This window comes from Enoplosus armatus, chromosome 9, assembly GCF_043641665.1.
Source record: "Enoplosus armatus isolate fEnoArm2 chromosome 9, fEnoArm2.hap1, whole genome shotgun sequence".
NCBI classification, from domain to species: Eukaryota; Metazoa; Chordata; class Actinopteri; order Centrarchiformes; family Enoplosidae; genus Enoplosus; species Enoplosus armatus.
In genome coordinates, this window is record NC_092188.1 from 10070246 (window position 1) to 10097837 (window position 27592).

At 42.4% G+C, this 27592-nt stretch overlaps 1 protein-coding gene across 1 annotated transcript in view; it reads right to left on the bottom strand.

Moving 5' to 3' along the window:
* The window catches only part of ephb6 (eph receptor B6), a 34715-nt gene that overhangs the window by 5360 nt on the left and 1763 nt on the right, over window positions 1-27592 (bottom strand). Inside the window, exons 2-10 of the mRNA XM_070912351.1 lie at window positions 20689-20753; window positions 15770-16042; window positions 13743-13912; window positions 13346-13641; window positions 2679-2834; window positions 2012-2283; window positions 1467-1548; window positions 363-487; window positions 93-255 (exon numbers count right to left, since the gene is read on the bottom strand). Of these exons, the coding sequence (XP_070768452.1) occupies window positions 93-255; window positions 363-487; window positions 1467-1548; window positions 2012-2283; window positions 2679-2834; window positions 13346-13641; window positions 13743-13912; window positions 15770-16042; window positions 20689-20753 (1602 nt within the window). The remainder of the gene's footprint in view (window positions 1-92; window positions 256-362; window positions 488-1466; window positions 1549-2011; window positions 2284-2678; window positions 2835-13345; window positions 13642-13742; window positions 13913-15769; window positions 16043-20688; window positions 20754-27592) is intronic.

Here is a 27592-nt window from a genome sequence, read left to right on the forward strand (position 1 = left end):
CCGAAACTACCACCAGTTCACGTGTGTTAATTACACTAATTCACTTTGACTGAAATGGATTTCAGTGGTATTACAGTAGATTAGTGCTGTACCCAGAGGCAGCGTGGTGAAGTAGATGGTGTTGCTGTAGGGGCCGTAGCCGCGTTCATTTCGGGCTCTGATCTGGAAGGCGTAGATGGAGCCGGGAATCAGAGAGTTGACGGTCACCGTGTTGGTCTCACTGTACACACTCACTGCACTGTCCACATCTGAACCCTGAGGGACGCAGAAGAAGGACGTTTTGTGGTGAGTTTGTGCAGCATGTTTGGGATGTGTGTGTGTGCGTGTGTGTGTGTGTGTGTGAGACTATTCACTGAATGTACCTTGTCATAGTATCTAAGCTGGTACTCCAGGATGTCTCCATTGGGCCTGTCTGGCTGAGGCCACGAGAGAGTGATGGAGTCTGGGGCTCTGCTCAGCTGGTGCATCATGGGAACTGTACTGGGAACTGTGGGAGACAACCAGTTAAATAGTTGATTTATCCTAACAGGGAGGATACTTTCTTTCTCAGCCCATAAAGGAACATTTAGTCCTTTAGTTTATCATAAAAAATTGTTAAAAATCACCAAATTTGGAGATACATGGACAGAAAGAGTATTAAAAATGTAATTAAATTAGCAGAGTAAGTAGAATAATGTACTAATGTTACATTCCATCACTAGAGACAACAGATATATGAGCTGGACTGAAGGTTCCCCTGAGAGAGGAGATGATTGATCGGTTAACCTCCCTCTAAAAGCCCCATCATCCCACAACAAAACAACAGTAAAGCTGTGTTGAAGCAACAGCAGCCACAAGGGGGCAGTGTTACAGAACTTGTAGTCGATATTTAGTAGAGCGTGAAAGCGGAATAGGAGTTTTTCTGGAGCCCCAAGCAGGATCTAGTTACAGTCACTGGCCGGACCAGTTAAAGGGAACTTTCCGACATTCCTTTTATTTAATCAATAAGCTTTGGGAGCAGACGCAAGAAGGTTTTAGACAATTTAGGTTCATGGAGAGTTCTAATCAATCTTGATCAGTTTCTTGGAAAATTGTATAATGGTGTACTTTGTCTGCACAATGCCCCATTCTCCTCTCCTCTCCCCACTCGTCTACTTTCATCTCTCTTTCTATCTGTCTTTTTTTTTGTCTTCCCATCTCATTTGTCCCTTTTTCCCTCCGCAGTGACTATAATGGGATCTGACAGGATATTGTAACCTCGAGCAACCTCCTGTCCAGAGAGCAGGATCAGAAAAGATGGAAGAGAGAGACAGAGAGAGAGAGAGGGAGAGAGAGCGAGAGAGAGAGAGAGAGAGAGAGGGAGAGACAGGGAAGGGGGGTGGGGGGGGGTGGGGGGGACGACCACAGACCGTATCTACACAAACATCATCATCACAGCATCTCTTCTCTTTCATCTCATCGTTTTATCCTCTCTGCCCCGTGCTCACCTGACTGGCTCGTGGTGAAATTGATGCTTGTGTATCGAGCGGGAAAAGGACTCAAAGCTGACACCTCATTCATGGCTTGCACCTGTCAATAAGAAGAACACACAGACGTGACGTGAAGCTTTTTTTTATATTAACTTTTATGACACGCTTCCGTGTTTGAGAAACAAAGCCTGACACATGCAGCTGTGCTGGCCAGCCAACAAACACCAGTAAATAGGAAATATCTGTCCATTATGAATAAGAAATAAGCTATGATTTAGTTGAACTACCGCAAGCTAAATAATAAATGTTACTGTGTATTTGCTGATGTGGAGCTTATGGAATAATACAGCCTCCTCTGTGGCTCCAGGAAATGTTTCATCATTCACAGGAATTTCTTAAAAACAACTTCAAACTAGCACCATTAATTCAGTCCAAACATTCACCAGTAAGACAGAAGAGCAAGAAGTGCAGTTTAAAACAGTTATTACTGTAAAACCAACTCTCATAGACAATTTTAGGCCATTTACAAGGTGATAACGGAGAGTGTTGTGCCTGTACAGTACCTGTATGAGATAAGTGACTCTGGTCAACAGGTTGTTGAGGGTGACCTTGGTTTGCTTTAGGCTCGTCTGGGAGGGGCTGAAGGTGACGCCCTCCCCGCACCAGGAGCATGACGCCGGGTTGGTGAAGGTGGCTGAGGGGCAGATGCGACACACCACCCCGTACCACACTTCGCTGCGGCCTCCCATGTCCACTGGAGGGCGCCACCTTAAGGACACCCCACCATCGCCGCTCTCATACTCCCAGGACAGAGAGACCGGAGCAGATGGAGGAGCTGTGCAGAGATAGAGAGGATGGGAGGGGTTTCACATACATAATGTAAGTGGTAGACACTTAGATGGAAGCATCTGCTAAAAAGTTTAAGATATGAAAGAAGTTGCATGCTGGCAAAGACATTTAACCAAGTAAAGTAATGGAAAGAACTTTAGGAAGCAAGGTTTGGCAGTGACACAATTTAAGCTAAGTGGGCAGAGAAACTAAATACTTAGCAGTTTTCTCTGCTGGTGGATTTAAATTTACATTAAATTGTGATTAAAAAAGAGGATGATTTTCTAGTCGCTGACTGTGCATCTCGGTTCTCACAGTCTGAGTAAATGACAAATGACCAATGAGGCCCCTTGAACGCCTCCCAGAGAGCCAGGCATAAACAAACAAAACAACAAAGCTCACTTGTGCAGGCAGAAGAGTTGGCATCGTTGGCTGCCCGGTAAAAGCCGCTGCGACATTCACACACACTTGATCCCTCCTGGCTGGTTCTGCTGTTGGAGGGACACACCGAGCAGGGAACGGAGCCTGAGACGGACTTGAAATAGCCCACCGGACAAGCTGCAGAGAGACACGAAGAGACACGAGGAGTGTTGAGTTTCATTCTCAATATACAATCAAATAGATTGTACTCTGCAGGGTTTCAAGGCTATATAACACTGTCTCGTGCTGGTTTTATTGATGATTCAGAGGGAACACTGACAAAATGTGGCAAAGCAAAAACAAAAATAAAGATTTGGCATCACATTTACAATAAAGCTATGGTATCTTTTAAACCCAGAAACAAGAGGGTCAGAAGATAAATTAGAACAAAATTAAGAGCTTCATAAAAAAAACTGCCAGTACTTTGCAGCTGAAACACATGAAAATAGTATTAGTCTCAAAGCAGTATCAAAGCTTGACAGTTCATTTTTGACCTTGGACACAAAACAATCTTAACTCAAGGTCCACTTACTCGCTTGCTCTGAATCATATGGCCTTCATTTGCACATGGAGTTTGCTCAGTTGTCACGGAGCAGCAGATGTAGATAATGGAAAGTTTGGGGATCTGTATTGTAGTGTACTGAGTAAGTGGACCTTGAGATCAACTATTGTGTTTGGTTTATGATCACAGATTCATTGACAAGGGGACGTGTAAAGAAATGGTGTCCAATGAAGAAAAGATAGATTGAGAGGAAATACATTAAGGATATCATTAAAAAAGGACTAAAAGGTTAGTTAAATACAACAAAATATTTTCCACATCCTTGATTTAATTTAAAGTGCCACTCTACATAAAACAACTATTTAGAGCTCTGAAGAACTAAATAAACGTTCAAATCTTAGTTGATTGAACTGCAGAGGACCATCCATGATCTTGTAATACTGGTGAAATACAGCTTTTTGGCAGTATTTTGTGAAATACACAGTTTGTCTACTTCCTATCCTGTGATTGTTTTGGTCCGTTCTGTCCAGGACAAAGTCAAACACCAGAAACTATTTTTGGGTAAAGCATCAATTTGAGCTTGGCTTGTGGTTCCCTTTGAGTCAAAAGTTCATCTGAAACATAGCAGCCTGTTGTTTGTTGTTGGCCCTGTCCAGCTCAGTCATTTACTTGTGTTTACAGAGGAAGTGATCCGCGCCAGCAGAGAGGAGCAAAACCATCAGTCACACACACAAGTTAAAAATGGCACAAAATGGCCACACTGACCCTATAGCAGTGTTTCAAAGGAATAGTTTCACATTTTGGGAAATCTTTCTCGCAGAGAGTAACATGAGAAAATCATATGACAAACTAAATGTTTGTGCAGTAAATATGAAGCTACAGCCAGCAGCTGATTAGCTTAGCTTAGCACAAAAACTGGAAACAGTTTTGTACGGATTAAAGAAATAAGTTATAATATGTTAACTAGCAATGATTTTGTAAGCTTAGGACAGAGCCAGGCTAGCTGTTTCCCCCTGTTCCTAGTCTTTATGCTAAGGTAAGCTAACCAGCCGCTGGCTTTAGCCTTTCATTTAATGGACAGATACACGAGTGGTATCAATCGTCTCATCTAACTCTCCACCACAAAGCCAACAAGCGAATTTTCCAAAATGTGAAGTGAAATGAAGCAGTGGGAGAATTTTCTCAACCCATAAAGGAAAATGTAGTCCTTCAGTTTATCTTTTCACCAAATCTGATTTTCACTGAACAGCAACAATATGAGTAATTACTCCCAAATAAAACAGAATGGAGCAGAAACTCAATAGGGATCATATTAATAATGCATTAATGATAAACGATTATCCTGAAATCAAGTAAAGTTCAAAGCATGCATGTATTACTCTCTCTCTCTCTCTCTCTCTCTCACACACACACACACACACACAAACACACACACACACACACACACACACACACACACACACACACACACACACACACTGAAAATACCACCGGAACCTGCAGGCTGTTAACCTGAACTGATGTGTTTTTGGTGGAAAATCTGTGAAATGTGCCAATTGTTAATGTCAACAGCAGGACAACTGAGCACTGAGGTCAAGGTAACACACACTTCACCTCATGCTGCCGCCTGCCAAAGCCTCGAGTGCTCGTCCTGAGCAGGAGCATGAGAACATTGAGAGTGTTGCCACCGGTTTGGTCTGCTTCCATTTTCACGCTGTGTGTGTGTGTGTGTGTGTGTGTGTGTGTGTGTGTGCGTGTGAACGCCTAAAATAGTGTCAACTAATGGTTGCATCGTTCAAAAAGAGGACTCTGTCTGTAAGCTAAATGCAGTCAGTGTATGTATTCTCATACAGTGAGGCTTTCTTGTATCTCTGAGTGTGTAAATGGCACACCTGATAACACCTGACCCAGCAGCTTAAAAGATGGATCCTCTCATGTGTCTTCAAACAGAGTAAACGTGCTCTAAGAGCTGGACGATGAGAGAGGATATGTGTGTGTGTGTGTGTGTGTGTGTGTGTGTGTGTGTGTGTTCTTTATGGTCAGGGGGAGTGAACCCCTCACCTTATTTATATAACCTTGTCAGGAACGATGATGTACCATGTCTTAAACTTGACATGCTGTGTATGTGTATACTAGACGGTGCTGAGGCAGCTCGGGGGGAGAAGATAAGAAGGTAAGAAGTGAAAGAGGGAGAGAATAAACAGATAAAAGGCTTTCTGTGTTCTCACATCTCAGAGAGCTGACTTTGCTTTCAAACAGGTGTGAAGAGGGAAAAAAGGGAGACAGCGAGAAGTAAAAGGATGTTGAGAGGTCAGGCAGGGAGAGAAGACAAGGAAAGGGGAAGAAGTGAACATGGACATGGATGGCCCAAGACAGTTGTAGGATGAACAGTAGGATTATGTATATGAGCGCCAGATGATGGAGAGCGACAACAGAGGAGGAGCGCAAAATATTCTCCTTCCTCCATCTTTTATGTCCCGGCAGCACATTACCAGACGTGTTCCCTTACGGCTCTGACACGAAACATGACTTTGCTACAAAGCCTCTCATCGCCGTTACGAGCTCCGGCAACAGCTCAGCCTCTCCTCCTCCTCCCATCCTCATCCACCTGATCACAGGAGCCAATGAGAGCACAAGCCCTCTGCCCTCTCGCTTGATCTACAACCCCCACTCCACCCTCCCTCCCCCGCCTACTTCCATCCACCCATCCATCCAGCTATAAAGTAGACAGTTCATGGCCATTATGAACAGAGACACACATGCCTTTACATCAGTACACTCGGGGAAGTCAGGAGGGAAGAAGGAGGAAGTGAAGTGAAGAACAGTGTTACAGCGATGGTTGGTGATAAAAATCCACTGACAAACAAACCAACACAGAGACGTTGATATTGTGGTGTATTACAGTAACAACGACGTAAGTAAGTGATCCATGTTTACTGAATCAACTCACAAATAAGAGCTGAACTGATACTCGATAAAGTGATTATTCCATCGTCAGAAAAATGTATCTGCAACTACATGTACTTTCATAATCAATGTATTCATTTTGCAGTTAAAAGTGACAGCCCTGGTTCCAGTTTCTCAAATTTGAGGCTTTCCTGTTTTATATCATCGTAAACTAAATATCTTTGGACTGTTGGTCAGACAAAAAACAAGCAATCTGAAGATGTCATGCTGAGCTCTAGGAAATTGAGATGAGCATTTTTCACATTTTATTTTATTTTATAGACTAAATGACAAATCAGTTAATAATAATAATAATAATATGGAAATAATCACAAGTTGCAGCTCTACTCACACATTTTAAGAGCTACTGACAACTGGAGTCAAAACACATGCTTGTGCCAAAATACTTCATCAAAAACCTGATAGATAGATAGATAGATAGATAGATAGATAGATAGATAGATGCTGACATGGGGAAAAGGTTTAGCATAGCAAAGGCTACACGCAAAGAAAAGAAAATCATGTAAATAGAAAAAAGATAAGTACAATTGAAAAACAAAATGAATGTCTGAAGAGATAAACAGAAATAGAAAAAGCATAGCAATGAGGTGAGTAATTTGACGTTAACGTAATACTCTGGTATGTAGATCGCTGACCCAATTTCTCTCTCTCTCTCTCCCTGTTTCATGCACTCATTCCCTCTATTGGCTCCCAGCATAATCTCTCTCTCTCTCTCTCAAACGCTCACACGAACACACACACACACACACAAAAACACACAAAAGCTCAGTCACAGATGTGACCACACAACAGGAGAGTTGGGTACACATGGTTCCAACTGTAAATGTCTCTCGGTCCTTCATTTTCTCTACACTCATTGCACTCTGGAAACAGACACTGAATCAAATGTGCTCTGATATTGTACATTTCAATATATGCTCCTACAGCAGCACGGCCATATGTAAACGCAAGTGATCCTTTGTTGAATGTTCTCATATAAACAAGCAGCTTTTCATGAACTACACTATAGCAAAAAAACAGAAGGTGGGCTTTATTGAAACAGAAAATAACTTCCTTTCCTGCACATATTTTGAGAAATTAGTGCAAAATATTAAATTCCACAGCATTCTTTAGACAAATCCTACAGATCCTAAATGTCTTAATAATCTTAAAGAAAACAGAAAAATAACTACCGCAAGTTTAATGAGGCAGCTTTTTGACCATCAAAGCCTTCGTGGCGCAAACATTCATGTGAAAGACAAACAAAAAATGACATCTCCACTCACAATTAGGAAACTACATAATGCAAATTAACCTAACTGTAATTCTATGTGTATATATGGGCTTTTTTCTTTCACATGGATGTTTGCCTGACTAAGACCATAGCTCATTAAAGTTATGGGAGATTTTCAGGGTGCTGACTTCTTCTCTTTTTCCTTTGTATGCTGCCTTTGTCCTGCACCTAAATTTGAAAAAAAAAACATGTTATGATAAAAAGTATTTCTCCACCTTCCTGGCAGCACATTCTTTAAAAAAAAAAAAAAAAAAGTTAGATATAATGTATATAAAATGGATTGTTTTTTGTAGGTTAGTGAAGCCCGATGCACTTGGGGAATTTGGGAATTTTTTGTCCTAAAATCGTGGCTACTACCCTGAATTCAAAAACATCTTGACTAAAACAAGCTTGATATAAAATAGTCAATAGTTTTATCATCACACTACTCCCTCTGATGATCCAACATGCTCAATAAATGTGACGACACAGACGGCTGATGTGATGTAGCTGTGTGTGTGTTCAGGTTCGTTTGTCATCATCGCCGGGCTACTCCCCCACGGCGATGTCCAGCCAACAGTCGATACTATCTCTCATTGATCATTTCACCCAACTGTGTTTTACTCAAAGCACGACCTTTATTAATAGACAGGAAAAGCAACTGAATGTCAACGTTGCCAATAAGTGTCCACTTGACATATCATGGTGGGAAACAATTATGAAGGAAAAAAAAGGACTGAAAGGTAAAATGAAATAAAACTCGTCCTGCTGTCTGCTTTGAGGAAGACGTCCATGCTGTTTGGTGAAACGTGTCTTTTTGGGGCTGAGTCGAGTCACCCATCACACTCAAAATAATATCACACTTGCACTTTTACTTCCCTCCCCTGGCCAAATGTTCTTGTTTCCCACCATAACGTGCCTCGGGATAGTTAGTGGATGTGTCTACGTTGAGAGTGAGCGTTCTGGGTGACAAATCAGGACAATCTGACAGGTTGAATAAGAGTTAGCCGCACGCCACAGAAAATACCAACATGGGTCCAAATTAACTCAAAGCCCATTTGAGCATTTGGCACTAATCCTTGTCCCAAATCCTCGACAGTGGCTTAATATTCGGGAGGAATCAAAGAAGGAGCTTGTCTAAGGATGATGCCAGCTCTGACCAGCTCGGGGAGCCCAAAAAAAAACCTAAAGGACTGTTTCATGTTTGCCTGAACAGGTGTAATTGTGTCTCATGCTCGGTCGTGTTTCCCCCTGCGCCCTCCGCTTCTCCGTCTCCCCCGTGGCATGCAAATGTCAAAGGAGAAAAACATCTGTCTGTTATTTGGCAGAAAAAATAAAATAACAGCAGACAGCTGCTGGTTGTTGTCTGCCTCTGTCCTTATCATTTTCAAAAGACTGAAGATGAGTTTTTATTCCAAACTGAGTTTTGAATGTCACAGTGATCATGTAGAAGCCAGATGTGCTTTTAGACTTTCTTGTGATCAACGGCATTATAAATAATTGAGGGATGATCTTTCAATGTCTGTCTGCGAAAATGCCAGCTGTGTTTTTGTAAGTGTTTGATGTTTCAGTTGGCTACTTAATTTATCATCGGTCCAAATGGTGGAGTGTTGTTTTGGTGAGTCTGAATTATCAGAATATTCAGGCATCACACATGTAGTAGATTAACAGGCGACTGTAAAGTTTTCACACTGGCTCCTCTCAAGTGTTGTTGTCATTTCTTGTGATTCATTTTCATTTCAAACAGATGGGATCTTCTGATCTTACAGTGGGTGGAACATTGTAAGTTAAAACATGCGATAAAGTTGTTATTTCATGTTTTAACAGCCCTGAAACCTAAACCTACGTTCTCAGTCAAATTCTCTCTATGAGCGATGGGCTCCTACATAAACACACAATGATGTGCTAAAGATAAAACATATTTCACACGAGAGATGTCTTTATTTTTTTTCCTGTGCTCTTCTCACTGGTTTAAGTGGGCGGGGCTCCATTGGAAAAACATGATGTCAAGTATTTCCATATGCCAATCAGGATTTAGCAACATTTGAATAAACATATGATGTTGTGGGGTTGTTTGCTTGTGTTGCCAGGATACTCAAATCAAACTGGTCACACCTCATCCACACAGTCATGATGAAGCAGGATTTTTTCCCCAATGTACAGAGCTAGCTTAGGTGATAGCACACATAACCCATCAATAATATGGTTGGTGGTTCAATCCCTGGTCCTCCTGTCTACAGTACATATCAAACTGTCCTTTAGAACACCAAACCCTAAATTCCTCCCAATGTGTTTAGGGAAACAAGCCTAAGAGTCTGTACTTTAGTGCATTGTTTTTAACAAAAAAAATGATGCTAACATGAGCATGCTAACATACTCACAATTACAATTTTAATGTGCTGATGTTTAGCAGGTATAAAGTTTACCATATTCATCATCTTAGTTTAGCGTGTTAGCATGCTAACATTTGCTAACTGACACTAAACACAAAGTACAGCTGAGGCTGACAGGAATGTCATTAGTTTTCCAGGTATTTGATGATGAACTAAACTATTACAATTCAAATTGACCTGCACCGAGGTGCTAGATCAAACGTTAGGCATCAGCACAGTTCTTACAATTCATCCTGAAGCAGACATGAATGTTTGTATCGAATTTCATGCAAACCCATCCAACAGCTGTTGAGACATTTCGCTAACAAACACTAACAGTGGCAGTAGAAGACAAGTCATGGGGATCACCAGGTCAATAGGATTCATCCACTGGAAACTATGAATGTCAATGCCAATCCATCCAGTACAACATGAGATATTTCACAGGATAAGTAAACACATTGACCTGCTGGTGGTGTTCGAGGAAACGTCAGTTGTTAGGGTTCATCCTGTGGGTATCACGTATTTCTATACAAAATTTCATTACCATCCATCCAATAGTTGTTGAGACATTTCAGTCTGGATCAAAGTGGTGGGCAGAGCTACCTACTGAAAAAGCGACATTGCCATCCATAAAGCCACGCCACAAGCACTGTTAAAAAGTAAGACTAGTAAAAAGTAGTTTGCCAAGACAAAAACCTTATTTTTTCTGTTACTTTCACAAATAAAGAAATATATTTAAGAGGACCCCTTGAGCCTTAAAATAGAAAGCTATTAGACCTTATTTGTCTCTTATTAAGAACTATGTCTTGCTTAAGGGGGCAAAGCTGTGCTGGGCGTAGTATTCTCACATGGATATCAAACAGCATTCATTTACACTGTTTTACTTTACTGATTTACTTGCATAGCAAGAAGCGCAATAGAATTCAGTGAAAAATGGAGAAAATACCTTGCAATTCGTCCTCAAAGGGTACTGGTTAATGCATAGTAAGGTGTTTAATGAAGTGCATGTTAAGGTTAAAATGACACACTGGCAGTAAGTAGAAATAAATGTCAGTTAACTTCTCGAAGTGTGTTTTTTTTCTCTCAGAAATGTTCAAAGTGCTGGAACCAGAAAAACAATGAACATTAATTACGCCTTCCAACCAATGCAAGTTCAGTGCAGTGCAGCCTATTATTTGCTCACTTTGTGCTATTATTATATGTCCTTTAATTGTCACTTAATTCAAATAAGAACAAAATGTACAAGTTGAAATAGTTAAGAAAGTTCGGTGCTCCACTTTCTGGTGAGAACAAGGATCGGCTACTGTTAATAATCCTTGACGACTGCATCGCCAGTTAACCATCTGCCTCCTTTCTCAACATTCCCAGGGAGCCAGAGAGGACAACAATGTAATGATGCCAGTCCACATCATTAGTCAGTGAAGTGATCAACAAAACATAATCAAATGAGAGTCGGAACAAAAAGCCGGAGCAGCGTGGGCAGCAACGTGTTAGATCATTCATACACAGTCAGTGGAAGCTTTTGCTCTGGCAGCTGAGGAGTTTTTCGAGGGGTGATTTGTCAGTAAATATCAATCAAATGGAGACAAACACAAGTGGCGGGCCGAGTGCAGATGTAAAGTTAAAGAGCATGAACACATTTCACAGCTGACTTGGCAGGATTGGAGGATTAATTGTGCTGGAGTTAGTTAGACTTTGAGGGCCCCCATGCGAGGGAGCTGAGCAATTATGGCCGCTGAAATTCCTGCTGGACTACAGTTTTTTACTGTAATCCTGGCATTTACAGTCCTCAGACATATGTGGAGCGAGTGTAAAGCACATATCAGCTTCACGGCCAGATACACTCCCACATTAACACAAAGAGACAAACACAACCGTCCACTCTTTTCCCTTCACACCCTCAGAATGTTTTGCCTGCTCAGTTCTTTAAGTCATTAACTTGCATCCTCCTATCTTTCACTCTCCCTCCACCTCTCCCTGTTTTCCCTCCACTCCCCCCCTCTCCCCCTGCGGTTTCTGTCACTTGTTCACAGACGAGTGGCCATTACATCGCCATGACCTAAATGTGTCACATCCCTCTCACTATGGCTCTCTCCCTCTCTTCCTCTCTCCCTCCTCCCGCTCTCTCCTTATATCCCTTCCTGTCCGTCTGGACATCTCTCAAATTTTTTTTACTACTTCTTTTTTCCCCCACTTACACCCACTTGAAGAAATGAAAACGCTTCTGACCAGTTTTGCATTGGCTGACCCTGTCTGGCGCTCAGCTGTGTGCTCTTCTACATATGTATCTCCTCTCCTCTCCCAGTTAACAGTAAAATATCAATTTAGCAGCTCTGTAATCCTGTAGGTACGGCTGTAAAACTCTATTGATGACAGACAAAATGTGCAAATGTTACTATGTCACTACAAACGCACTGCATGGATACGATACTGCCTTCTAATCTCAACCCGAATTGACCTGCCTGCCCTCGTTTCCCTCTGTTCTCTACATCAAACACAGTTTTGTATCAGAGTGACAGCATCTCCTTTCAGTATTGATCCAGATGCTTCATATCTCAGGAAATACCAAGAAGAGAACTGACAGGAAGTCAAGATTGGCCCCAAAAAGTTGACAGATTACCAATATTTTCTTTTGGACATTTTAGTTGAAATGAGAATTCTTCTGAACAGAGTCACTACTTTATTTAAAGGAGAAATTCACTGATCAAAGTCAGTTAACAGATAATGGTGGTGTGGTGGCAATGGTCACTTTTTAATTAGAGATTTTAACTGCCGTTTGGGAATGACAAAAAAATAGGCCTGTTGTGCGAGTATACGCCCTATCAGTAAACTAGTTATCGTTGTTCTAATGCATAAAAATAGATAAAACTAACGATGCACGCTGAACACCAAACACCAAACCATCTGAGAAGTAATGAGAGATTCAACACCATAGATGGAAAATTGTGGATAAATGCAAGGTTTTAAACTGACTTTTTAAACGGCAACTAGTAATATTAGCTTGTCGAGTGAAGCAGCGGAGGCAGCGCACATGAACAGCGGTTCAGGATTAGGCCACATGTTGTGCTTGTTGAACAAATTATTTTGTTTGTTCAAATTTGTTCAAACTTGAGTTTTTGAAAAAGGTGACCTACTCCGCCTGTGAAAACAGCTGTATGATGCTTTGTAGTGTTGCAGTCGTCATGGGTAGATTACAAATTTAATAAAAAATCCTGCATTACGAACTGACATGGTTAAAGAGATGCTTCACCAGGCAGGGGGGTTTAATGAAAAGACATTATCTAGTTGCATTATGGGAAGTGTAGGAGCCAATGCTTTTGGAGCATGCTGGATAGGGACAAAGATATCTCAGCCTCTGTTGCATCCATTTTGACCAATCCTTATTTATTATGTCTCTCCCGAGTAACCCAACTTTATGGAAGTGTATTACTAAATTGCTTTAACCATAATCACCAGGCTGATATACTGTAATATCATGGAAAATCAAATGGGCATGATGTCGAGATTATCCATCTCCACAGGAATCAAGCGGATCAGTTTTCCTCAGACTTACCCAAGCAGGCAGATCCATTGAGGTTGGGCTCGTAGCCTTCATCACAGACGCATCCTCCAACAGGAACCATCCACTCCCCCTCAGCATTGCAGTGCATACGAGGGGGTGTGCCTCCCTGTGCTTTACTGTGGGGGACACATGTCCCGCTCACAGGAACTAAGGCAGTCGGCTCCGCCCCCGAGGGAGTCGCTGGGTAGGATGCCAAGTAGAGGCTGGTGGCTGGACAGCGGCGGTAGAAGATAGACACACCCATGAGGGAAACACAAGCTCCACTGTCCACGATCGCCAGGACGAATCTGAAACGAGGGTCAGATGTTAAGATGGAGAATATTCAGACCCTTGGGAGTAATGGTGTTAGTAAAACATGAGCAGCAAAGTGTAGCACAGTGATGAGTACCCATTGCGTGTGAGTGGGGCAAAGCTGCGTGTCTTGATGTTGATTCGGCTGTATCTGTTGGGTTGATACTGGTGAGGTGAACTGGGCTCCACCTTGGAGAAACTCTTATCAGCTGCGATGGTGTCGATCTTCACCCAGCCCTCCCTGGTGTCCTTCTCTCCGGTGGACGGCTGCAGAGTGGACGGCAAACGGAGGAGGGAAAGACAATGAGTGGTCAAGAGAACTCAAAATAGCATGGAGAGATGTGTGGTTGACAGGACGGAAAGAAGTAAAGAGGAAAATGACGGATGTGAAAATAAGCTGATTGATAAGAGGAATAAGGATTGATATATGTGGTGCATTAAATCAAAGATGGGAAAATGACAAGATGAAAGACAAGCTCAGAGTTCTGCTGTATTTTTCCCAGGCACATTTATAATATGAAGTAGTTTAGCGAGAAGAGTAAACGTTGAGTTAGATGTATGCAGGTCCCAGTGGGGGTTTGTGCTCAAGTCCCCGCGAAGACTTTCAGCGCTGCAGCGCTTCCTGCTCTTCTGTGACTCTCCTCTGATTCCTCATCAGGCTTTGATTTGCATTTTTAAAAAGCATCTCACTTCCCTAAGGAGAAATGCATTCATCTATACAAATACCGCATCCCTCCCACTGTGACTGCCACTGCACATGTCGCTCAGGCAATTCAGACTCAGTAGTTCAAAATATACCAGAAAAAAATTTAAACTAAATGCATAAATAAATAAAACATCTTTGGTCAGCCACTAATAAAACATGTTAACTGTTAAATTGACAGCACGAGGTTCAGAGAATTTCCTGCAATGAGTGCAAAAATGGTGACTGTGCTATATTTTATGCCTTAAAGATCTAATTAGTGGGACTGAAGTGACATTTCTGGAGACCACAGTGGCACATTTTTGCATTTTGTAAACTATACTCAACAAGTATGTGCTTCACACCAGTGTGGCCTCCGGAGGCCGTCAATCTCAACAGCTTTTCTTTGCAAAACAATAATCAGGATGATTATACAATTACTCCTTGTCATGTTGAGAGGTTTTGCTGTTTTGGTGTGACATGAGCGTAACGTCAATGAAAATTGCATTTTACTGTGCTTAATGATTCTGTCTGAAGGTTGCTCGCCTCAAGCAGTGGTGAAAAAAAAGAATAATGACAAAAACAAGATGAATGAATCCTTGTTAAATTCAGCTCTGATCAGATGAACCTTAATCAGAGCTTCTTAGTTGCTGAACATCTGTTTCTTTACTAAATCTGTCTCAATGAGGATGCAGAGCCGTACCATTAAAACTTAATATCTTAAAGATAAGCTAATAAAGATTTCAGTAATGTGTAAATCAAACTGCAGCACCTCAAACTTTAACATAACTGCCAAAAATAACAGTTTTAAAATTATACATTAAACTTATTTGGAAAATGTATAAATTTACAAAAAAAAGTTTAAGGGTATTACTTGTTTATTTATATATGTATAGCTAAATATTTCAGAGTTGTAGTATTCATCCAGGTTAAAGAGAATCAGAAATAGTTCAGATAGCGATGCAACTGTTAGCGACACCTGTCAGCTGACTGTGTGTAAAGATTTACTAAAATCTCTACGTAAGAACTAGTTTATGTGGTGCTATGTATATTAATTTAGTGAGCAATAAATCTCTATCTAGTAACATTAAACACTCTTTGGTGCAACGGCTGCTGTTAAGTAAAGTAAAGCTGGGATTGAGGGTGTATTTGTACTGTAATACTGTGGATTCTAACTGGGTATTTGCTAAAAGCTGGAAAAAGGGTTTTAAAGGAGACATGTTTAACACATTCTTCTGCACTACTTTTATAACTCATGACTTTGATGCCACATGATCTTGACACAATTTCTACCTATGAGTTCATTCATCTAATTAAAATGATTATGAGTGCAACTTGCTCCTAATAACAATGTAAAAGGCTATTTGCTGTGTAAATACAAAACTATGGTAATTGCATGGTAATTACAATGCAGCACATCCAGTGTTGTGCTCCTGCCTCACCTCAGCCACCCAGGTCCTCTCCAGCTCTCTCTGGGAGTCGGCCTGTTTGTAGAACAGAGTGAGAGTCTCCCGGCAGGTGGGTGACGGTGATCGCAGGCTGGCGCAGTCACGCACCGAGAAACGCAACGTGACAAACACCCGCGGAGCTGAGTGGCGGTACAGGAAGGGCGTAGCCAACCAGTTGTCTTGCTGACGGGGGTTTTGGTTGACATTGCAGACCTCGAAGGTCCGTATGAGCTTCCCCCGGTCGTCCAGGACACTGACCTCATCCCACTGAGGGAGACAGAAACAATATCATGAGCTTGTGTAAACTCAGCTTTGTAAAAGAGAAACATGATCTTAAGAATCAGCCTGTATAAACTGTAAAAACCCTGGTGTGTTTATGGTTTGTCCTCAGTTATGAATCTTCCTTTAATCTTAAAGATGGTTTACATGTTACGAGGTAAATATTGAGCATATTGCCGGTGCTGCTGACATGTGGGTCCTGTCCTTTACAACATCACACACTGTTGTTTGAAAACTTCATCCTGAGTGAGATAAGTAGAGTATTTGTGTGTGTTTGATATAACACACACACTAGTATTGAATCCACAAGCTGTACTTTACTGTCCCCAACTTTGTAAGTCATCTCTATGTCCCTGTTATCCACAACAGACTTTCCACTATCTAATTGTAATCAATGATTATAAAACCAGTTGTTAATTAAACCACTTGAGTTTAGAGCAAAATACATTTCAGGTGTTGTAGACAAAACTGCAATGATCAAAATATAAATATACATGGTTTGTTGGAAAACATGTCTCTGGACACACAGAACACAATGTAGATGTTTTTCTATGGGACTATTTCTTCAGTACAAAGAATGTCCAATGAAAACGCTTCACAATTTGTTCTGTGGGTGATCTGGAGCAACAAGGACACTTCTGAAAAGACATGTTGATTGTTGAATTTCTTAAATGTGTTCCTCAAGGCTTTGAAACACCATGAACAAAATTCTATTGTATTGGGATAGAGGCGGACACTCGGCAAATAAAACTAAAACGGGGTTGATTCAGACAGCAAAATAGACATGAACTAAAAGTTGATGTTGGCATTTTAATTGAATGTGTTACAGCAGTATAATAAAGTATTATAATAACACTAACTCAGTTTTATAAAGTGACATGGTTAGTTTTTCTCCTTTGCTTGTGTGTCATTGTTCACATCTGACGGGCCGACACTTGTGCGTCTGACTTGTGGCAGCTGTCGTGTAATAAAACAAGCAGATTTTGTCGTATTTTAGGGAATCTGAATACTTGTAGATGCACTAATGGATTTGGACAGGAGTTGTACCTTCAAAGAGAAAAGCGAGCGGCACAGAGACTCGGCTCTGAATGAGACTCTGTCACATGAGTCAAAATGTAAATGTAGGCGCAGGGTTTAGTTTCACCAATTATACAGTACGGTGGCTCCAAGGATGAAAAGGCTCAGCTTTAAGCCTGTGTAGCCCTGAGTGACAAGCAGGGCCTTTTCTGTTGTAACACAGAGGAATTATGTATTAGGCCTCATCATCATTATTCTCCCCGCAACAATGGCAAGAGGACAAAAGGTCCTGACACCCTATCAGGGTGCTTTTGGCGTGTGTGATTTTCTGTGTTTGTGCATGTTAGTGTATCTCTGCATGCTCACGTCTCTGTCTCTGCGTGGCTCTGACAGCCAAGTACGAGCAAAATCTTTGTAGCATCACACATGCGGGAGTGCATTCATATTTGGTCAAATTGGAATAATGATAAGATCAGTGAGCAGATAGAAGGAGTCTGAGGCGTTGTCAGTCTAATGGAGTGAAAGGACAGTTTTCTCTCTCCCAGGCTGTGATTCACTCTCTGAGGGGACAACAGAGAGCACATGGTGGGATGGAGGGATGCAGATGGGGAGTGGGGAAATAGTCAACAGAGAGTGCATGTGTGTGTGTGTGTGTTTTGTGGGACAGACTGAGGCGGCTGCTGTACAGTAAAAGCTTGACCATGTGGACTCTCAGGTAGAGAAAGTAGCCGCTGGTGTCTGTGTGTGGCATTGCGTGCAGTTTGCTTCTGTACCTTTGTGAAAAAAAAGCACAGCTTTCATTTGTTTCCTGACCCCAAACCCAAAACCCCCACCTCTCCCCTCCCCTCCCGCTCCCTTCCCTACTTCTCCCTGTCTCGTTTTCTCCCTCCCTTATGAAGAAAGAAAGAAGAAAAAAAAAACGGGGCAGATTGGGGAGGAGGGGTGGATGAAGCGTTGGAAAGAAAGAAAAAAAATAGGGACGACTCATCTTCGTGATTTAATTTGAACCGAAATGCCAGAGAGCCAGAGAGCCATCTCTCCAGTGACAGAGGGCAGGGAGGGGCAGGGCCTCGGACACAACCGCGGACACGAAGAAGCAGAGATAGGCACGCACAGATACCCCAAGACATATGCATGTGCACACACACACACACACACACACACAAAGCAAACACACAATGGAAGAATAGTGAGTGAAAATGAGGGGAGGGGGGTGGAAAAAAAAGGCAGTAAGACTACAGTAAGAAGTCGAGAGTCTGCTGGTTTGACACTGAAGGGAAATGAGGGGCAGAGTGGAGATTGAGTTGGGGGGATAAAAGGGAGAATATGAAGCGGAGACCCAGTGGCTCTGGGACTGTGAAGGGCAAAGGGAGGAAAGATTAAAAGAGGGAGAGAGAGGCAGAGACAAAAGAAGCAGAGGGGCTGCTCGTCGGTACATTAAAAGAACGGAAAGACGATGAGAGAGCAAGAAGAAGAAGCAGGAGGAGAGTGCGGTAAAGAATATCCACAGACCCTCAAGCAAAAGAAAAGATGGGATGTGAAGAGAAAAGTGAAGGAAGGGTTAAAAAACACAAGGGTCACACACACACACACACACACACACACACACACACACACACACAACCTCCCTCTTTCTACCCCCCCCCCCCCCTGGTCTGTCTTTCTACTTCTCTCAGCTTGATGCCCCGGGTCAAATAACCATATCTCCATCTCAGAAGCACTTCTCATCCAGGAACCATAAAGAAAAAAGAAAAAAAACTCATGCAAATGCTCGACTTGCTCACACACGCACACCGACTCCCTCACACACACACACACACACAAATGGATGGCCTCCTATTAGCAACAGCCGTCATGGTTCACAAATTCCTAACACGCATGAGGCCCTAATTAATCAAACATCATGTACAATTATGGCCCAACACCGGGGGCCTGACTGGGGTGATAATGACGGCGCGTAAAGCTAAAGTAAGGTGAGATAAAAGGCTCGATGTGAGTGTGTATGCTTGCCAGATGTTGGTGAGAGACTTCTGTATTTTCATTTGGCACTTTTTGAGCTGTGAAATTCTGGTGGTAGCTGGTTGTAATTGTCGCCTCACTTAGCACATATACATTTTATTTCACGCACTGTATGATGTTTTGCACATATTGTCCATGTCTGGACGGAGTCTAAAGAATGATATTGTTCTGCACTGGTAGAGTAATTGGCACAGGAATGTCCTCCACAGTAACAAGTACAAGTTCTGTCCGACAGTTTCTCACATGCAGTTTGACTGATTATCTCAACATGACGACAATGAAGGCGATGTAAGTGTGTAATTATGAGCCATATTAGAACTGAGCCACAATCACTCACAGATGAATGAATTTAACTGACCCTGGAGTTGACCCTGGCACAGTCACGCAACTACACACACATGCACTCACACATGTAACAGCATACACATACACACACACACACACACACACACATATTTACACAGCTCAAGGCGAGGCAACAACCTTAAATAAAAAGCAGCTCAAGAATGGGAGATCTATGGTTCAATCACTACAATCTCATCACGGATGAAGACACACAGTAGAGACCAATAGAAAAAAGCTTTTCAGCCCTCAAGGATGACTTACAGGCAAGGTGAGACCTTGCCTCTTCTCAGGCTGTGTGCCACCTGCCAAACACTCCACCAATCAATGTCAGATGCCAGACAGTCTGCAAGATAACAACCCTTAGCTCAACCCGTAACTACACATAACCATTTATGACCTTATTCATAATCTTCAAGCTGAGATGTGTAACTTTCTGCATGCTGTAATTTTCTGCAGCGATGAGATGTCCATAATAGTGGAGAATGTTTTGTGGAAGCCTGCTGTTTATTTGAATCATTGCAATCAATGCAGCCTTGGAGCCAAAATTGATATTACAGGGCTGCTCGTGTTTGATTTTGATGTGTGAAAGTGGAAACATGGTGAGAAGTGCACTGCATTCATTTTACTGGCTCTATTTTAAACAGACTTTAAGAGAATCTACAGAGCAGAGTACAGAGACCTGTTGGCACGGTAAGTGTGTTTTTATATTGAGAAGCAGAAATGATCATTTTTGTATTTATGTACAAGTCCCTGAATATACAGTATGTGTAATTAATGTCATAATAATTACATACAGGACCTTTAACCATGACTAACTTAATACACAAACATAATCCTTTAAATGTAACTTTTGTAATCTGCAATTATTTTGATCATCAATTAATCAGTTAAGTAATTTTTTTGACTGTTCCAGCTTCTTAAATGTGACACTTTTCCTGTTTTACATTAAAGCTGAACTGAAACATTATGGGGGTTTTGAACTGTTGGTCTGATAGACAAAACAATTTGAATACGTCACTTGGGGCTCCAGGAAATGGTGATGAGCATTTCTCACTATTTTCTGACGTAGAGCAAATGATTAATCAATAATGATACCTAACACTTTTTATAAAAAATGTGTTGTTTTTTTTTTTTTATCCCTCACCACAAAACCATGTGTAACATGTGTGCAACACATTTGATTGGCCTCCCAACATGACCACTTTAATGCTGCGACAGCTGGAAAGCACATTGACGGCGGGTTTCCTGCTTACCCCTGTGTCTGGATAGGTGGTCCAGCCCAGCTCTGAGGTAGACTCTGTTGTGTCCAGCAGCATCACTGACAGGTGAGGAAGCAGAGACAAAGACAAGGTATGAGTTAACAGACAACCAAGATGCGCAGCTTTCAGTTTAATGCTATCGATTGCTGCTCGAGAGTTTAAACTTGAGCAGAGTGAGTGCTAAAAAAACTGTGACAGAGAATTTGTAATCATGAGATATTGTCTCATCACAGACTGTGTGATTCTGTGATGCCATCAAGAGCTAAAACGTGGATCTGCTCCAGTGATGCTGAAGTTGAGATGAACTTTGTGAAGAGGGAAATTTTACAATCAAACTATCCTTTTGTTAAATACCACAAGTAGTCAGAAGCCGGTCCACTGTCGGTGGAGCAGCAGGTTTTGTCCACATTTCTCTTTTGATTTTCAGTTACGGAGGAGCTGTGTGCATCTGTCAAACCTGATAACCGATTCTGAATGATGATGCGTTTTGGCACAAAGTTCTGGTGTTTAAAAAATGAAACTGATTGACCTGATGGGGCACCGGGATTAAAGGTCAAATTTTCCAACTTTAAAAGGCCATAACAGTTACTGTCACATGTTGTTGAAACTTAGCAGGCTGATGCTTGGTTTGGCCCAAAGGGAACCCTCATCATTTTGTGTGTGTGTGTGTGTGTGTGTGTGTGGGGGGGGGGGGGGGCAATAAGCTCAGTCTTCTTTTCCCTTTTGTTTCAGGTTTTTAACAGACATTTGCTCAATGATCTAGAGTGAGAACAGCGTATGTTTTTTAATGCTGTATTAAGTGTATTTTCCCATAATTTGCTTTTAGGTTTAAGTGCTTTCAAAAGCAAGCTGGCAAAGAAATCACACACACAGAAAACACAAAGTGACTTTAATGCTGAGTGCTGCGTGCTGCGACACATGGCAGCTTCCCACACAAAACTGAAACCCTTGAATTTTTCCATTAGTATTCCAAAACCGTGGTGGCTGCCGTTCCTTCAGTCTGCCACAGTCTGCCCTCGTTTCTGTTGAGGAGCCGCCGAATGAACGCAGGCCAAAGTTTGTCGTCCGCACAGAGGTGGCAAAAAACATCAGACGTCAGGATTTGGATGCTCGCGCAGACGGAGTTAATGGAGAAAAAACACACAGTGCCTGATTTCATCAAGCGCAACACTAATCACCTAAGGGGCTGCAGACACACATCCTCACGGCATTGTGGAAGGCGGCAGCCATCAGCCTCTGTTTACAAATAAATAATTCTTCTCATTGTTGTCATACAATTTTCATGCTTTCGTTTCCATTTCATGTCACACAAGCGTTCACCAGAGAAAAGGAGGCTTTTTTCTCCCTCTGACAACCAGACAAGGAGCGGCAGAAACACATTATCTACATAATCACCACACACACACGCACACAGGACGGGATTTGAAAAGGTACCCTGCCTCGCCAAAACATCAGTGACCCGCTGAGATAGATCAGTTTCTATTCTCAGGTGTACACACACACACACACTGCATCCCTCTGCCTATCTTCTTCTTCTTATGACATAAATACCCCCCCCCCCCCGTTCTCTGAGTGAGCTGTAAACAGATTTTTTTAGGATTATACTCACAGATGGAGACCACGCAAATCTGTCCTCCAATCCTACATTTCCCTCCTCTTTTTTTCTTTTACAAGCCCCCCTCTCCTCCAGTCTGTCTATCTGTTAACACCCACTTGCTTGTCTTTATGTCAATCTTACTAAATTCACACATTTTCCATGGATGTCCTCCAGGATTCGGGAGTGATGTGAATTGTAGAAGAAAAGAATACAAATGGACTGCGACAGCTAAGGATTATATGCAGCCACAGGCATCAAAATAAATAGTTTTTAGTGCAGCGTATGTCTGGACAGCTTGGCGGCTGGAATCGCAGAGCCGATCAAGATAAAAAAAATCAGCTACAGGGAGAACACTAAATCCACCGAGCCAGGATGCCTGAAGCCTTTGAGAAGAATGATGATTAGTGACACACCTTTCCTGCTTGTTTGATGATGCATCTATAGCAGGATATACACCCAGTTACCAGTTTATTTGGAACACCTCGCTTAAACTAAAGCAGACTAATACAACAGTCCTCCCTTCATGAAGGTTATAATGTTCAGCTTTTGTTGAAACTGTTTTAGAGAGATGTTGATTCAACTTTAAGGTCATTTTGGAGGATGTTGTTTGTATTGCAGTATGCAGAGAGGTGTTCCTGTTATTAACCCTCAGTGGTATAAATGGGATGGACAATCTAATAGAAACACCTGTCAGTGTGTATGTGACGACGTGGAAACGGCCTCATTGATTAGTTTTCCAAGCTCTGTGTGTCTTGTAAAGAATCATCCTGCATTTTTAAACAAAATAAATGATCATCATATGTATGAACATGTCACGCATGAAACGCACGCACTCACATATGTATTCTGACCTCATTAAGCACCATCCTATTTATATCAGATAGGAAAATACACACACACTCACAAATGCAGCAAATGTGTCATTCCAAATTCAATTAACCCTCTGCTTTAGGGCAGAGTCATGCATAAATAATATACAGCCAACTATTTTTACATTAATATTTATGCCCCTACTAGGCCTGTTTAGCTTCTTGTCGTGGGGCCTTGGGAACCTCAGGTCCTCACGTTGCCTCCGCTCTTTCCACGACAAACCTGTACATGAGGATTACATGGAGGAGTGTTCAAAGAGCTTCACGCATGTCTCATTGCGTGACATTAGCATGTTGAATAATTCACCGCGACATCCTAAGATAAGCGTTGAGTGCCGTGTTACACACACCTTTCAAGGATTAGCTTGAGCTGAGGCACCACTGCTGGATCCTGTGTGTGCGAGACAAAGTTGAACAAAAGAGAGGGACACTTGCTGGCAGGTCCACTTGGCAGTAAAAGCCCCCTTATTTAACTCTCAGACAACTGCGCCACAGCATCTCTGTTATTGGTCCATCCGAGGGCCGAGACACTCAAAGTTTGTCCCTGACAGTTCGGAGAAGTGCTGAGTCTGCAATCTGGACCTAAGTGCTGCGTTAATGCACGCCGTCTCTCACGTCTTCCTGCTCCACTCTGGTCTTTTACTCACTCTACTCGATACCTTTCCCCCTTTTTTCTACCTCCATCCTGTCCCTTGTCCCTTTCATCTCTCCCCACCCTCTCTCTGCATGTGTGTATTATTCATCTAAAAAGTGACAGCAGGGTAGGCATCTCTGTACGTTAAATAAGGAGATGCGCTGTGCTCCATTATTGATGCCAGATCTGCTGTTTGTTTGGGAAGCGCTTTGATACTCAGAGAGAGAGAAAAAGGGGAGACAATAGAATGAAAAAGGCAGGATTACTAAACAGGAATGAGAAGAGGAGGAGGAGGAGGAGGAGGAGAGGACTGTGCTTGTGCATATGAATGTGCTTCTTTCACTCTTTCCCTGTCTCTTTCTGTCTGTGGCGTGGGTGTAAACGCTCTTTTCTGTTGTGCAGAGGTGACCTGCATTAGTTCATGACTGTCCCCTCTTCCACTGGAGTGTTCACTTCAGCTGAGTGACCCTCTCTCTCCACTCTCTCCATCCATCCCTCTTTGCCCAACACTTTGCCTCTCTGTGTGGCCATGCATGCACCGACACTCTCCAGCGCTAAGTGTAGTGCTGTTGTTCATGTCACGCCTCTTTGACGGCAGATGTGTGCAACTTTACAGCGTATTTTCCAGGCAATAGAGCCCCCCTGACACTCAGCAAAGAATTCCGGTGTTAATATTAACGTAGGCTAGAGGGGTGTGAGTGTGTAATATGCCTCAACACCAAAGTAAATGCAACTGCAAAGAGTACACAGAGTCACTGAGCTCACAGGTAACAGCAAGTTCCAGGAACACACACATATTCACAAACAATTCCCACAGTGCCTGCAAGCGTTCCCCGCCGTGGTCAGGTTGTGTTTTGTCTTTCGTCCACTCATCCACCCATCTCCACCCATTCTTTATACGCTCCAGATGCTCCCACCCACAGACAGTCAGTCAAGGACAAGGCCCACACCAAACCATCATTACAAACAACCACAGCGAGTGAGTGATACGCCAAGACACAGAAGGAACAGGGGGAGGAGTGAGGAAGGACGGGGGGGATTAACGCGATTCCAGAAATAAGCATGCACATGTCAAAGGGAGTTATCAAAAAATTCTCTGGCGGTTAAGCTGAATGAAAGTGCAGCTGCAACAAACAGCACTTAAACCAGGTTAGATGACAGAGCAGCGCCTGCGACGAGTTGCTGAACAGGCAGCAACAGGCACAGGTAGGAGGACATTTCACGAAAACTTCCTTGACTGCAAGATGTTTGAAGAAATAAGGCTGGTTAGGTTACCTTCTGGGGGATGGTTCTTAAAGGAATAGTTTGACATACAACACATATATCATTTTCAGACAGTGTTGCCAAAATCTGCCAACCAGCACCTTTAAAACTCACAAATGAACGCGCTATACAGCCTTTATGCTAAGCTAAGCTAATGTCTCCAGGCTGTGGTTTCATATTTAGTGTACAAACATGATAGTGGTATCAATCTTCTCATCTAACTATGCAAGAAAGCGAATAAGCCTATTTCCCCAAAATGTCAAAGCATTCTGTTAATCAGAATCAGAAATACTTTCTTGATCACCGGGGGGAAATTGTACAACCTGCTCAGGTATTCCTACACTTCACTCTCCTCTTCTTTGATCGGAGGACACTTCATGGTCATGTATTTTAGGCCTAGAAAGGCTTGAGTTTGTCATGAAAGGAGCCGTTATGACAGAATTTAACGAGACCCAATAAATGCTGTTAGCCAAAAATCTTGTGGAAAAATACTCCTCAATGGTGCTACAGCAGAGACGTTTGTCCCTCCCCCTACTTAATTGTTCTCTGGAGGAAAGTAGTGTGTGCACAGTGGAAATATAGAATCAAAACCTAAGAGCGAAATAAAAAAAGTCCCTTCCAAGCAGCACTGAGTTCTCAATCAGCAGACAGAACCTGCTACAAACACATTTTCATCACCATCTCCACCCTTAACATCCACTGAGAAGAAGGAATGTAAATCTGAGAAGAGATCAGTTTACTGTAAACTCATTGTGTCTGAACAGTGAAGCCCTGAACAATCAAACTTTGCTCTCACCCCGTTCAGCCAATGCCAACACGCAAACTGCCAAGTGCGGCTTTAATGTGAAATTGAAAACGGCAAACTGCATTCCACCGTGTCACAGCAGTCCATACCACGCGTTCATCTTTCACTTACATGTTGGCTCCAACTCATTGGCTGTCTGCACAGGCGTTTTATCTGAGACTATCTGCAACTGCACAGACTGACTCAAAGCAGAGAGTCTTGGCTCGCAGCCGGCCGAGGGCTTCAACCTCTCATATCACAAATGGCAGATATGTGATTCATTTGAGGAGAAGCAGCCTAATGTCATTAGCGAGCTCTCAACAGCCACAGAAAATGATGTTGCTTTTTAGAATTACATGCAAAAACACTGCTAAAAATAACGCCCCGGTCACGGTTAAGTGTTGTAGCGTCAATGATGGGGATGCTGCGTCCTCCGCTTCCCGCCAGCATGTGATTTCTCTCTTTCCGCAGCTCGGTGCACATGCAGGCAGGAGGGACAAGAACAGGACGCTTTTCAGGGCTGTCAGTGGCATCCGTCCTGCTGCACTCCCACTGTGACAAGCATGCCATTTATTTTCTTATCACACTTTCTCTAATTTATCGTGTCCTGAAAAGGCGGCTTATTACACCAAGGATAAGGACGGTAATCGGCCTAATTAATACCCAGATGGCCCAGATGACCTTAGAGTGAGAATGTCAACATGGCTCGAAGTTTATACAGCCTGGTGTTTGTCTTTGTATGTACAGATTACCAGTGGGGGAAGAAGTATTCAGAGCCTTTTATCAATCTTAAGTTCCAGTACTACTGTGTAAGAATACTGAGCGATAAGTGTAACCAGTCCTGCATTCAAAATCTAACTCAAGTAAAAGTACAGAAGTACTGGCAGCACAATGTAAAAGTACTCAACGGTCCCTTTATTAGATCCTTAAATAGAGACCAATATATTGGTATCGCCGTATGTATCGGCAGATAAGTAACAAGAAATTGTCCTGGCAGGTCGAGTTATCAACTGTAAAATGTCCAGCTTAGTGTGCATCTTGGTCACAATTTTTACATAATGCAACATAACGCATTCCTTTTGCTGCTGAGTTATTAGTAAAGTAATGTAATGTGTAAAGAGTAACTGATTACACTTTTCAAGTATCTTGCCCAACACTGGGAACCACTGGTTTAATCTATAACAATGCATTGAATTTTATAAATTCACGTTTCTTTATGTACCATCTTATTCTGAGTAACTACAGCAGTTATATAAATGTGGTGGAGTAAAAGTAGAAGGTATTGTAAAAGGGAAGTACTCAAGTAAAGTACCTAGAAATTGTAAAAGTACCACTGCAGATATCGCTTGCAACCAATTTCCAATTTCGCTTGGTTGGATTTTTGTCCCGAAAGAAATGGTTAATGTTTTAGTCTACAGCAGCCTGTTGCTTTTTGGTCAAAAATCAGATTAGATTTCCTTCTCAGGGTATGACATAAGTTCCACTAATGATACGAGGTTAATGTCTGGATATGCATAGCTCAGTGAGCATCGCTGCAGCTCCACTCATCCATGACGGGAAGAGCTGGAGGGGCATCAGGTGCGCCTCCTGCACAGGGCTCCCCTTCAGTGCGGTGTGTTAATCCAACGTGAACACGCAATCCTCGACACAGATCCTACTATTTAGAGGCCAGCCGTGTGGCCTCCCATCAGTACCTCACATCAACAATGCATGTGGGCAAAGGCATCAACACTTAACACAGGCAGCATGTG